Source organism: Lactuca saligna, chromosome 4 (assembly GCF_052625555.1).
Source record: "Lactuca saligna cultivar CGN05327 chromosome 4, ASM5262555v1, whole genome shotgun sequence".
Taxonomy (NCBI): domain Eukaryota; kingdom Viridiplantae; phylum Streptophyta; class Magnoliopsida; order Asterales; family Asteraceae; genus Lactuca; species Lactuca saligna.
This window is the reverse complement of record NC_136420.1, coordinates 34,699,370-34,713,039: the sequence shown is the minus strand read 5'-3', so window position 1 is coordinate 34,713,039 and position 13,670 is coordinate 34,699,370. Positions and strand designations below refer to the sequence as shown.

General features: G+C 33.3%; 2 protein-coding genes across 2 annotated transcripts; one reads left to right on the top strand and one right to left on the bottom strand.

Moving 5' to 3' along the window:
* Positions 1 to 8,758: 8,758 nt before the first annotated feature.
* On the top strand, positions 8,759 to 11,031 carry IQD11 (IQ-domain 11). Its single transcript, XM_078989692.1, has 5 exons — positions 8,759 to 9,007; positions 9,093 to 9,329; positions 9,667 to 9,873; positions 10,139 to 10,270; positions 10,356 to 11,031. Exons 1-5 carry the CDS (start codon positions 8,936 to 8,938, stop codon positions 10,908 to 10,910), a joined length of 1,203 nt encoding a protein of 400 aa, XP_078845818.1. The 5' UTR covers positions 8,759 to 8,935; the 3' UTR covers positions 10,911 to 11,031.
* Positions 11,032 to 11,339: 308 nt separating this feature from the next.
* Positions 11,340 to 12,611, bottom strand: LOC145039471 (F-box protein FBW2-like). Its single transcript, XM_078987526.1, has 2 exons — positions 12,247 to 12,611; positions 11,340 to 11,841 (listed from the first exon to the last, which is right to left on the bottom strand). The coding sequence occupies exons 1-2, from the start codon at positions 12,609 to 12,611 to the stop codon at positions 11,340 to 11,342; spliced, it is 867 nt and encodes a 288-aa protein (XP_078843652.1).
* Between the last annotated feature and the right edge of the window lie 1,059 nt (positions 12,612 to 13,670).

Below are 13,670 nucleotides of genomic sequence, written 5' to 3'. Positions count from 1 at the left end.
CGTCGAGCGGTGTTTGACCTGCAGGAAGGTCAAGGCCGAACATCAGAGACCGCATGGCAAGATGCAGCCGTTGGATATTCCACTGTGGAAATGGGAAGATATCACGATGGATTTTATCACAAAGCTTCCCAGGACCGCACGTGGAGTGGATTCGATTTGGGTCATCGTGGATAGATTGACCAAGAGTGCTCACTTTATTCCGATTTAGGAGAGCATATCGGCCGAAAAATTGGTCGACATCTATATCAGGGAGATTGTGGCACGGCATGGGGTGCCAGTATCGGTGATCTCGGACAGGGATGTGCGTTTTACTTCCAGATTTTGGAAGAAATTCCATGACGATTTGGGCACTCGTCTGCATTTTAGCACCGCCTTTCACCCGCAGACGGATGGCCAGAGCAAGCGGACCATCCAGATTCTTGAGGATATGCTGCGGGCGTGCGTGCTGGACTTCGGTGGTAGCTGGGATACCTATCTTCCCCTGGACGAGTTCTCCTACAACAACAGCTATCACGCAAGTATCGACTGCCCTCCCTTCGAGATGTTGTACGGACGAAGGTGTAGGACCCCGATATGCTGGGGTGAAGTTGGCCAAAGGGTCATGGGGAGCACCGAAGTGGTGCTCAAGACGACCGAGAGGATCCAACAGGTCTGGAGCAGGCTTCAGACTGCTCAGAGTCAGCAGAAAAGTTATGCCGACAAGCATCGATCCGATTTGGAGTTCCAAGTCGGGGATATGGTTCTCCTGAAGGTGTCGCCTTGGAAAGGCATCATTCGATTCAGGAAGCGGGGCAAGTTGGGCCCGCGAATCATCGGACCGTTCAGGGTCGTAGCCCGGGTGGGCAAGGTGGCGTACAGGTTGGATCTGCCAGCCGAGCTCATCCAGATCCACAACACTTTCCATGTTTCTCAGTTGCGGAAGTGCTTAGTGGACGATTCAGCAGTAGTGCCTTTGGAGGATATTCAGGTTGATGACAGCCTTAATTACATTGAGAGCCCAGTCGCAATCCTCGACAGGAAGTTGAAGGATTTGAGGAACAAGAGGGTGGAATTAGTGAAGGTGCAATGGCAGCACCGCAAGGGTTCAGAATGGACTTGGGAGCCGATGGACGAGATGATGGAGCATTACCCCGAGCTGTTTCAGGATCAAGCAGCAGACTTCGAGGACGAAGTCTAAAATAAGTGGGGGAGATTTGTAGCACCTGGTTTCTGGTATGTAAATCTTATTCGAATATTTCCTATTTTAGCTTTGGACTCGGCGAGTCATAGGTCCGACTCGCCGAGTAGAGACGCGACCCAGGTCACGTTTTAAGTTGGCGACTCGGCGAGTCCATATCCTGGACTCGGCGAGTCGCCACTGTTGGATGAGACCCTAAGTTTCAGGGGTTTGCACCCTATTTAAACGACTTAATTGCCCCAAGCCAGCCCCCATTCACCCTTAGAGCCCTGTATCCTTCGTCCTAAGCCGTTCCTTGAGAGTTTGAGACTTTTGTGGGTGTTTTTGAAGGTTTTGAAGGAGGAAAGAAGTAGATCCAGAAGAAGGAAAGCCATCCAGGCAACTATTGTGTTCTCCCAGCAGTTCCCTTGAGGTATAACCCGTTTTCCCCATGATTCTATGCTTAAAACTTCATTTGGGTCTTTCTTGGTCAAATCCCCAAGCTTGTATGTGCATTATATGTCGTAATAAGATGTTTGGCCTCTGGATCTAGGCAAGATTGAGCTCCAGGAGCTCAGATCTGTTAGCTTTATGGCCCCATGTTGCTTGTTAGCCCTAGATCTACCATTTTAAGGTATTTTGAGCCCTAAAATCCATACTGGTGAATATCCACACGTAAAGTTGGAAACTTTACGTGTGATTTGTGTCCTAGAAGTCCAGATCTATGAATGGCATGGACTGAAATTGAGCAAATCGGTGTATTTGGTGGATGCATGCCGGCGACTCGGCGAGTCGTATATGTGACTCGGTGAGTCTGGTCGCGAGTCACCGAATTGGTCCCTTTATGATGTATCGAGTTGAGTTGTGAGTCACAGGGGGTAACCCGGTGAGTTGGGAGCTGAACTCACCCATGTTAGGACTCGGCGAGTCAATGACCTGACTCGACGAGTCCAAGGAAATCTTCATAGATCAAGAACAGACTCGGCGAGTTGTTCATACAACTCAGCAAGTCTTAGCATAAGTGTTCTTCGGATGAAGATGAACTCGACGAGTTGTTCATACAACTCGCCGAGTAGGATGAAGAAGTTGAATGTCAGTTTAGAAGATGAACTCGTCGAGTCATAGCCTAACTCGACGAGTAGAATCAGGGACCCAGGACAATTGTCTGGACAGGGACTCGGCGAGTTGGAGATCCACTAGGCGAGTCGGGTCAACTAAAAGTTGACTGTGATTTGACTTAGGGCTAAACCAGGGGTAAAATAGTCTTTTTACCCAAAGGACAGTTAGCAGTGTATGATTAAGTATATTGTGGGAATTACAGCCGGGGAGTTTCCGGAGCAGCAGCAGCAGTAGTAGGTGATCAATTCCCACACAGACCAGCAGCTATTTCGAGGTGAGTTTCCTTCCAGTAGTAACGGGTCTAAGGCACCAAGGCCGACCCGTATAGACGAGACATTAGTATTAGAGTGTGGGTCGGGCCCGTATCTCTTAGTTGAGTTGATTATGATATATGCTAGTATGATATAGTTATCTATACTTGTTGTCTATGTGATACTTGTATGATATGAGTTGGCGGTTGAGTGTGGGCAAGGCCCGTATCTCTCCGAGGTTGGAGTGTGGGCTAGGCCCGTATCTCCCCGATAGTGAAGTGTGGGCAGGGCCCGTATCTTCACAAGTGTGGGCGAGGCCCGTATCTCCCGGCTAGCGAAGTGTGGGCAGAGCTCGTATCTTCCCGAGTGTGGGCGAGGCCCGTAACTCCTAGCTGAACATTGTTTGTTGTATGTATGCATGGTATGGAGTATTAAGGGGGAACTCACTAAGCTTCGTGCTTACAATTTCAGTTTTGGTTTCAGGTACCTCCTCAGCTAGGGGAAAGGAGTCGGCACGATAGCAGCATGTCACACACACACTCTCTGGTTTCCGCATTTACTAGCTTTTCTGGGATTAATACTCTGATATTCTGATTAGTTGTATGTTTTGGTTTTCAGACATGGTTCAGTTTATATTATGGTTGATCAAATGATGTTTTAGTTATTAATATTTTCTAAAGTAACGTTTTTAAACAAAAATTTTTGGATGTGAAAATCGGGTCGTTACATGTATGTCTAAAGTATCTTTACGTCTTTACTATTAGCTATTTATGTTTCAAAGCCAAAATACAGGAAATTTGCAAGTTGACTAAAATTTTCATTTCTTCAAAAAATAATTAAAGAAGTTACTAAAAATTATTCCTTTTTTATTGATTAATTATTGTTCATGAATCGCATGTTCATTTATAGTAACCTAGACAATTAGTTACATTACATGTCCGATTAATAAAAATCACATGTAGTCACATATGAATTACATGTGATTCACATATGAACACATGTGATTCACATATGAATCAAATGTGATTCACATATGAATTGCATGTAATTCACAAGTGAATCACATATGAATTGCATGTAATTCACAAGTGAATCACATATGAATTATATGTTATTCACATATAAATCACATGTTATTCACATTAAATCACATATGATTCACATATAAATCACATGTAATTTACAAGTGAATCACATATGAATTACATGTGATTCACATATAAATCACATGTGATTCACATATAAATCACTTGTAATTTACATATGAATCACATGTAAATCACAAGTAAATCACATATGAATTACATGTGATTCACATATAAATCACATGTAATTCACATTCACATATAAATTACATGTGATTCGCATATAAATCACATGTAATTCACATATGAATCGTATGTAATTCACAAGTGAATCACATATGAATTACATGTGATTCACATATAAACCACACTAGTTTATAACCCGTGAGAACCACGGTTATAAAATTAATTAAATTTTCATATTAAAAAATTAAAATTATTAAACAAATATTTTAAATAAATTATTACTTAAGTGATATTTTTTTAATTATATAAAATTATAATCGTTGATTTAAATAAATACACGAAGTTATATCGCCTTATAATCTTTATTAATTTTATTTTATTTTTTAATGTAATGTTATTAATAAAATATAATTTTGAGTGAGAAAATTTTAAAATTAAAGAATCAATTATTAATTTAATGTGATTAGAGTGAGAAAATTTAAAATTTGAAATGAGTAATCAATTATTAAATTAATGTAATTAGAGTGAAATTTAAAATTTAAAATTTAAAATGGATAATTAATAGGTTGACAAGTGGCATGATAGATGATATATAACATTAATAACGAGTTCTAATTGTATGACACTTATCAATAGGAGATTAGACCTATTGTTTTATTAGAATAGGGATGTGATTCACATATAAATCACATGTAATTCACAAATGAATCACATATGAATTACATGTGATTCACATATAAATCATATGTGATTCACATATAAATCACATGTAATTCACAAGTGAATCACATATGAATTACATGTGATTCACATATAAATCACATGTTATTCACAAATAAATCATATGTGATTCACATATAAATCAAATGTAATTCACATATGAATCACATGTAATTCATATGTAAGTCACGAGTATATCACATATGAATTACGTCTATATGCACACATACATTTTGTCTGAGTGTTCTTCATTTTTATTTTCTTGTGAATTTCACATTAGAATCTTAAAAAATAAAATCATCTATAAATATCACATTATATAATCACACGTGAATCTTACATGATATATACATATGCATTTTTGTAAGTGTTCTTGCATTAATCATTTTTTTTTCATGTAGATTTAGAAGAATTTGTGGAAAATTTTTGAAAATGTGAAAAGTGATAAATTGAAGAAAAATATGGAAATCTTGATATGAACAAATGATAACACTGTGAATCTTTGTAGCATTTTTTATTTTTTATATTTTATTTTGTATCGAATAAAATACGTGTGCTATTATGTTTATAGATTGATTAATAAAAATAAGATTTTTTTATGATTTAGTTACCAATATTATAAAATAAGAAATATGCACATATATATATATATATATATATATATATATATATATATATATATATATATATATATATGCATTTGAAACTATATGCATATATGCACCTAAAACGTTGATTTTTTAGTTAAAAAATTAAAGTTTTTTTTTAATTTATTAATTTTTACAAAGTTAATTTTTAAACAAAATGTAGTTTAAAAAAAAAATTGGAGTTTTTTTTTTCTAAAAAAATACAGTTTTTGTTAAAATATTGCAGTTTTTTTAAAAGGCTGTAGTTTTTTTGAAAAATAAATGCAGTTTTTTTAAAAAAAAAAGTTGTAGTTTTTTTTTTTGAAAAAATTAAAGGTTTTTTTTTTAATCATTTTTTTAAAAAGTTATGTTTTCTGAAAAAAAAAAATTAAAAAATCTCCATTTTTTTTAAATCAAAAATTATTTTTTTTAAAAAAATCTAAAATTTGATTTATTATGTTTATTTTTAGAACTTTTTATTAATATTTTCAATAACACAAAAATTTAATATTGAATGAGATCGGTAAAATTACGATCATGTCTTAATGAATTAATTTTAATCTAACGAATTGTCTTTAGTTCTCAAGTTATCGGAAATTATGACTTCTCAACTATATATATATATATATATATATATATATATATATATATATATATATATATATATATATATATATATATGCTTAGGTTATTTTGTTTTACTAACTATTGTGTACCATAATGCACAGATCTGGACCAAGTGATGAATAGAATCAACAATCATGATTTGAGTGTTTATGATATTACAATAGAGTAGCATATATCATATAATCACACAAATTTCAGCAAAAAAGTATTTTGGTCAATTAACATATTTTAAAAAAGAAAATTTTCGGATTTGAAGGGATCATTAGTTCTCTTAATTTTAAAAATTTTGAATTTTTTAAATTAATTCTAATTAATTTTTAATATTACTTTTAATAATAACCAATTTTATTCTAAAAGAATGACAAAAAGTTAACAATAAACTAGTAAATATATTTACGGTTTTATTCTTGCAGAATATTGTTTCATTCAAAATAATTTTTATATTAAACATGCTTAAAGAATTATACAACATATTATCAAGAATAACATTTTCTAAAGAATACGAATTTTATTCTTTACGAATCACTATTTACATTCATCCTTAAACAAAAAGACTAAACAATTATTATAATCCTTCTAAAAAAAATTATGACCAATAATGGTTTATGGATTACATTTATTTTTAAAGATTAAAACTAAAAATGGTTTAAAAAAAAAAAAAAAAAAAAAAAAAAAAAAAAAAAAAAAAAAAAAAAAAAACATCAAAATCTAACAAAAACACTACTCTATTTTGACATAATACATTCTGGCATAATATATTCTGTTAGAATACATTATCGTTCTCCATGATTTCTTCATTTTCCACATTAATGACAACATCTTCAAAATCTAAATTCACAAGGAATACATAATCAACTTTCAAATATTAAAAATTTTAGTGCATTAAATAGAATAAAACAATAAATTCTAATAGATTGTGATATACATTCAAATAGAATATAACTATAATTTATACAAACCAACATTAACAATCATCCTTAAACTTGCAATATATATTATTTTGAAAGAATGTAATGTTTCATTATTTAGGATGTCATTCTATAAGAATTGAGATGAATAACAAGAATAGAAACCAATTTTATTCTGACAAAATTGATTACGGTAATTCATTGCTTAAGTTGACAAGGAATTTAAGATTCTATTCTGACAACTTTAGAATTCAATATTCCATTCTTGCAAAATGATCGACATTAAGATGCATTAAAAAAACCTAACAATATAAATAGAAAAAAGGACTATAAAGAAGATCAATACATGATTGAAAACAACAACTTTTTCACCACATAAATAAATATAAGTATGAAGTTATGTTCTCACCATGAGAAGCTCCATTTCTTGTTTAGTAGGACAAAATTTGATAAGATTCTCTACTTGATCATTAGATAAGATTGATTCATCCATAGCTAAAGCTGCAGCCTATGTTGACAAATAAAATTACGTTTATTTAACTAATTCACAAGACAAATCAAGTGTACAAACACTGCCGTAATTATAATTATATCATGCATGTAGAGTGATTGATGATCCGAGACTTGAAAAAGAAACAAAACAGAACATAAACAAAAAACATCAAATTCATCACAAAACAAAAAATAGTAATTCACAAAACAATCAAAATTCAAAAGTGACTATTACATATTGTGGATTTGTCGATTGTAGGCAAACAACAATCGACAACTGTATCCAAAACTAAAGGGGCGATAAATCGACAAAGCCAAAAGGAAAATAAGGGGAAAACGTAGTTGAGGCTTGAATTTTGAAGCCAAAGGGCAGGCAATCGACAATCATCCTCCTCCCTTGATATCTCTCCACAAAAATCAGAAATTTAAAAGTGAAATAATGTATACAGATTAACAGATTAGAGAGGAGAGAAGAGGAGATGTTGGGAAAACGAGATGGAGGAGAAATTGCTGTAGACGTGAAGATGAATTCCAGAGAAAGAGAAAAAGAATCGGCTATGATTTTTTTCAACAGATTTTGACTTTTATATCCCATATTTAAAGGAATAATAAACAATATATTAATTATCTACCATAATTAAATATGAAAATATTACTATATACAATAGTTGGTAGAAACATTAGAATATATATATATATATATATATATATATATATATATATATATATATATATATATATATATATATATATATATATATATGGGCCCAATTTCCTTGTTAGTTCAATAATGAACACATGGAGTCTTTCACACAGTACTCGATCATTTCCTGGAGTGTCCCTGTCACATTCTCCATTAATTGATAAATTTTAAGATTAAGAGATGTAACGTTTAAATTTTAAAAAATGTCATCCGTATGTCTATGTGTAATGTGAAGCACTTAAAATTCATGTAAATTAGGGTAATATTAAAAATTTACTAAAGTAAATATGACAGAAACGGAAACAGCAAAAAAATAAGAATAAAAAAAATAATAAAAAGCGTCTGTGATAGTCTATACTCTATATGAATTAAATAATGGAGAGGAAACTTCAATTATACGTTGTACCACTTTTACGAATAACATTTTAGCACATCAATGAGATATAGCTTTTATCAATAACATTTTAGCATTCACTATTGACATAATTGTTTAAATTTTAATTGAAATATATTCTATTTTGTACATAACGTTCCATCGTTACCAATTAGTTAAATGTGTTGATAATGTGTGCCAAATAAACATCCGAACATGTAATGGACCCATCAAAGCTGAACATATACCATAATTCACAGTGTTCTGCCTTCCACCACCACCATTCCTTTTTGTTATTTCAGCTTTTGTCTCCCAAACCCATGTGTAGATATTTAACAATCTTACAAAATCCTAAAATATATTTCTACAAAATAATTACAATTCTATATGCAGAAAATTCATTTTTTTTTCTTTTGCAAATGGGGTAGAAAGTAGTAGAAGTACCTTACTATAATGACCTTAGTCAAAAGAATATATAACTGGACTTCGCAACATGGGTTTTCTGGCAAACATTCTTTACCTTCTTTCCTCCACTTCACTCCAAAGGAATGTTGCATCTGAAATCAATGTACATCCCAAATCCCAAGAACCCTAATTTATCCTGTGATCAAAATCAAATCTACCCACTTGAAAAGCTTTTTTAAACTTCATAAATTTGTAGACTCCTTGTCAAAATCTGATGTTCCAAAATGGCAAAAAGGAGATGGCTCAGTTTCCTCAAGCGGTTCTTCCTCTCAGAAACATGTCAAAACAGAGCAAAGGTAGGTGTGTGTGTGTGTTTGATCAGAAATATCAAAACCCATGTTTGTTTACTTGTAAATTACGCTGAGGTTGTTGTACTTTCAGGAAAAGAAGAGGATATGGGTATTCGGGAGGCATAAACTGAAGAGGTTAACCTCTCAATCAGCACCTTTAGAGCGACCAAAATCAGAAGAAGAAAGAGTGAACCCTGTGACTCAAGAAGTTGATGAACAGATAAAAGTATCACATGATAATATTCAATCCACGTCATCATGGTATGGTGACAATGAAAGGGAAAGTGATGCAGCCATCAAGATTCAGACAGCATTTCGTGGACTTCTTGTAAGTATTTTTTTTCTCCCAAATTAGCATTTTTTTTAACGAAATTGATGTACTTTGTAATTTGTATTCATAATTTCATATTAAACAAATCTTCTTTGACTTTAAAGGTCAAAGTCACTAACTTTCAAGATCCAAATTAGTATGAATATTTTAAAGTTTGGAGAAAAATCGACCTCACGTTTTCAGAAATCAGATCAGATACTACTTGGGTTAAAATTTAAAAAGACTTGCAAATGAGCCATTCCAAAAGTCAAAATCTTGACATAAAAAGTCTACGAATACCTCACAATGGAAAGCAATTTTCTAGTATTGTAATGGGTTTTGGGTGATGTTATAGGCAAGAAAAGCTTTAAGGGCATTGAAGGGACTTGTAAGGCTTCAAGCTATTATCCGTGGGCATCTAGTCAGACGTCAGGCTGTCACAACTTTAAAGCGTTTGCAGTCCGTTGTAAATATTCACTCACAAGCATGTGCCAAGAGAATCCAAGTCTTGGATTGCCCTTCTCATAATAATTATCAAGAAAATCGAGGAAAAGATATAAAGGTTGGTTGGTTCAACCTCACATATGTATGCATTATCATTATCAGACACATTATGTCTAATGTGTCTGATGCATACACATTGTGCCTGATACGGTATATAACATATAACATATACCATATCAGGCACATTGGTACTCACAGTACCCATAGTTTCCATCAACAACTTTGTAGTGCAACAAACGATGGAAAGTGTGAATGTTGTTATGATTGATTTTTTTAACTTCTTGATAAATTTTGGTTTTGAATGAATATGAAATTATGTATAGATGGATGTGAATAGTCAAAAGAGGTGGGATGACAGCATTCTAACAAAAGAAGAGGAAAATGCCCTGTTGTTCAGTAAAAGAGAAGCAGCTATGAAGCGTGAAAGGATTAAAGAGTACACATTTAACCACAGAGTACGTGTGTGTGTGTGTTTCATGTTTATAATCTCAATTTGACCTCAAAAGTCAAAATTTGATTTCTGATCTTTTTTTTTCTCAGATGTCTTCAGAATCTGAACAAAGCAAAGTAAATGGAAAATGGAGGTACTGGTTAGAACACTGGGTGGACACCCAATTGGCGAAAAGAGAAGATCTTCAAAATCTAGGAAAGAAAGAAGAATTCGAAAGTCAAAAAGTCAAATTACGAAACCTAAGAACACCACATCACAGGAAACAACGTTCAATTGGAGAAGAACATTCGATGTCCATGGTGGGATCCGGATCTCCTGTGTGTCCAACTTACATGGCTGCAACAGAATCTGCAAGAGCGAAATCCAGATCATTAAGCTCACCAAGGCTAAGACCCATAAGTGTCGACACGTGGTCTGCAACTAATTCTCCATATAAACATAAGCTTTTATCGCCTATCTCTTCAATCAATAGTGACGCAAGCAGTAGTCGAATTTGGAATAATGCTAATAATGGTCGCGCTGGATTCTCACAGAGATCACCAAGCTTGAAAGGGGTTCCTGGTCATGTTAAATCGATTAGAACATCAAAAAATCTCAGCTATAATTCAGAAAGCTCAGTGCCAAATTGGGATCACCCCAATTAGTTCAGATGATTATATATATTATATCTTACCAGGTAATGCATAAACCATAATATTTTCATCCTTCCTGCAACTGTTTGTTGTAATCGTTATAAGTTTTAATGAAATTATTATAATTTGATCATCTATGTTGTTAGTTATTAATATTAGCAAAGCCCCTTCATGATTGACTCATTCTCTTCACCGAGTCACGGTTCGACCGGCCGGGTCGACTCAGGTTTTAAAACATTGTCAAAAATAAGATAGCCTATAAATTATATGTATCATGCCATACATAGCATTATATGAATCCAAAACTTTTGTTTAATTTAGGGTATTTCAAGTGTGTAATTATTTTTATTAAAGTATATGTTAACTTGATATTTGCTACTAGGGAGTATTAAAAATGATGGTTTAAACAAAATAAACTCCCATCAAATACATAAAACAAGACTAAAGTGAATCTTCACCACTATCATAGAACTCATCGATAAAGTCTATATAGGCGCAAGGGCTCTTGAAATATTCAATCCTTTGTAACCTCTCCTCAATATCACCTTCCAACTTCACATTCCAACTTCCTTGAATATCCAAACATGTGAGTGACTTGCATTTTGTAAGGATTTCAGAGACACCACCTTCACCAAAACAGCCATAACAAAGTTCAAGATGCTGTAAATTCACCATGGAATTTGCTATCACAATTGCCTCAGAATCATCAACCGGAGGATTCGGCTCCGCAAAATGGGGCCAATTTCGTTGTGGAGACATGTTCCTTTTCAGGGAAACCAAAGACTTACATTGGTGTCCAAAAGCTTCTAGACCTTTGACTGTGATATTGTAACAATCGCTAATATCCAACACTCGTAGATTTGGCAGTGATTTGACATGATTTACCACCATATCGTCAGTGATCTCGCTCATTGGTATATTCAACACAGTCAAACACCTTGCACTGTAGATAAACAAAACCAAAAGAATATGTCTTTATTAGTTTATATAAAACCCTCTTCATATGCTATAATTAATTAATGGGAATGTATCAATATAATTCAGCGAATGAATTTGGGTGCGCTGCATGGAGTGTTTAGCTTTTAAGAAAGAAAAAAAAAAAACTCTTTCGTTCAGCAGTATAGAAGATTTTAGCTTATATTTTAAACAAAAAATTCATAATCCAAAAATTACGTCAATTAGCTTTTGAGAGTTTTAACTTTTGATTTTTATCTAATTTTACGCCTTTTAAGTCTAACAACAATTTTTACCAAACACTTTTACAAAAATGAACTGCATCTTTCAGTTTCCAGTTATTTTTATCAAACATGTCTTTAATATCAGAAACACATGTATACTCATTACGTACTTTTTGGCAACAAAGTCAAAGCCAATGTTTCCCAATCGATAGACGGAGAGTAGTTGAAATGTACAATTGCTCCAATGTACAAGCTTCCTAACCGCTAGGTCAACTGCACGACTTTCATTGCGCCGTTGACACCATTCCGCCACATCGATATCCCGCCAGCAACATGGCCCTTCTACCACCTCCATCCACGGCTTACAGACCAATGGCACGTTCCTCACCATCTCGTCTACGGGTAATACCCTTACAAAGATCAATGCAAGTATCTCAGGGTTCAATTCCTCCCACCTCCCACTCTCCTCCACCACCGGTCGGTCAACGCCTTTCTCTCGCCGGAAACCACCATCATGTTCTTTCCCCTTTCTCATTCTCTGTAAAATGTTGACAAAGAAGGAAGGATTTGGTTAATTTATTATTATCGGAGTCAACTGATTTCCTCTAGTAAAATACAGATTTGGTCCTTAATTTATAACAATTTTACACATATAGTACATCGTTATCATTTTTAGGCATTCAAGTCATTAGGGATAATTGTAAATCAAGCTTAAGGGAAAATTTTAACTTGAATCCGATTTTTATAGTTTTAGTCATTATCTTTGATTGTAAAGTAAACATGAAAACTTGATTATATGTATAAATTAATATAGTATAGAAGATTCTAAGTACATACAAATAAATAGAGTTCCACAAGGCTAATAAAAAATGTAAGTCGAGTTCTTAAATATTACACATCCACTTATTATATGTTTAAAGAGGCTAAAATATATAAGGGGGTTCATGTCTTGAGAATAATCCATTTTCCAAATAAAATTACAAGTTATTCTAGGCTTAATGACTAGTAATATAGGAAGGTAGAATTCGAAGACAAAAATATATATATACGATGGACTAAACATATGAATTCGCTATAAATTGAGGGCGTATATATGTAACTTACCCTTTTCTTTACGAGGAGTAGACGTGGAGCGGTGATGTACGCATACCCCGTACGGATTTCACTGTACACACCAGATACGTAATATTTTGTTTATTACATATATTTCTACATAAAAGCTATTGATTACGTAGATTTATCTTCATGTTGAGTGTTATATCATCCTTTAACGTTTTATTCTTAACAAATGCAATGTTTAAATTTTGAGATTCTTGTATTAAATAGTACAGATTTATCAAATTTAATAATTTGCTAATCAATTTATGTATGCCATGCACGTGAGTGGAAAAGGAAACACAATTATCTTGTTAATAATTAATTGTTAATAATTAAGAAGTTTACATTGTATCTAAAATGTGTTAATAATTAAGAAGTTTACATTGTATCTAAAATATTGTTTGACTTGATACCAAATACATATGACAAAAGTAGTTAACGTGACGCTGTGACGCCCTATCTTTAAAACCTTTTTGATTATCTGTTTACTGATTTC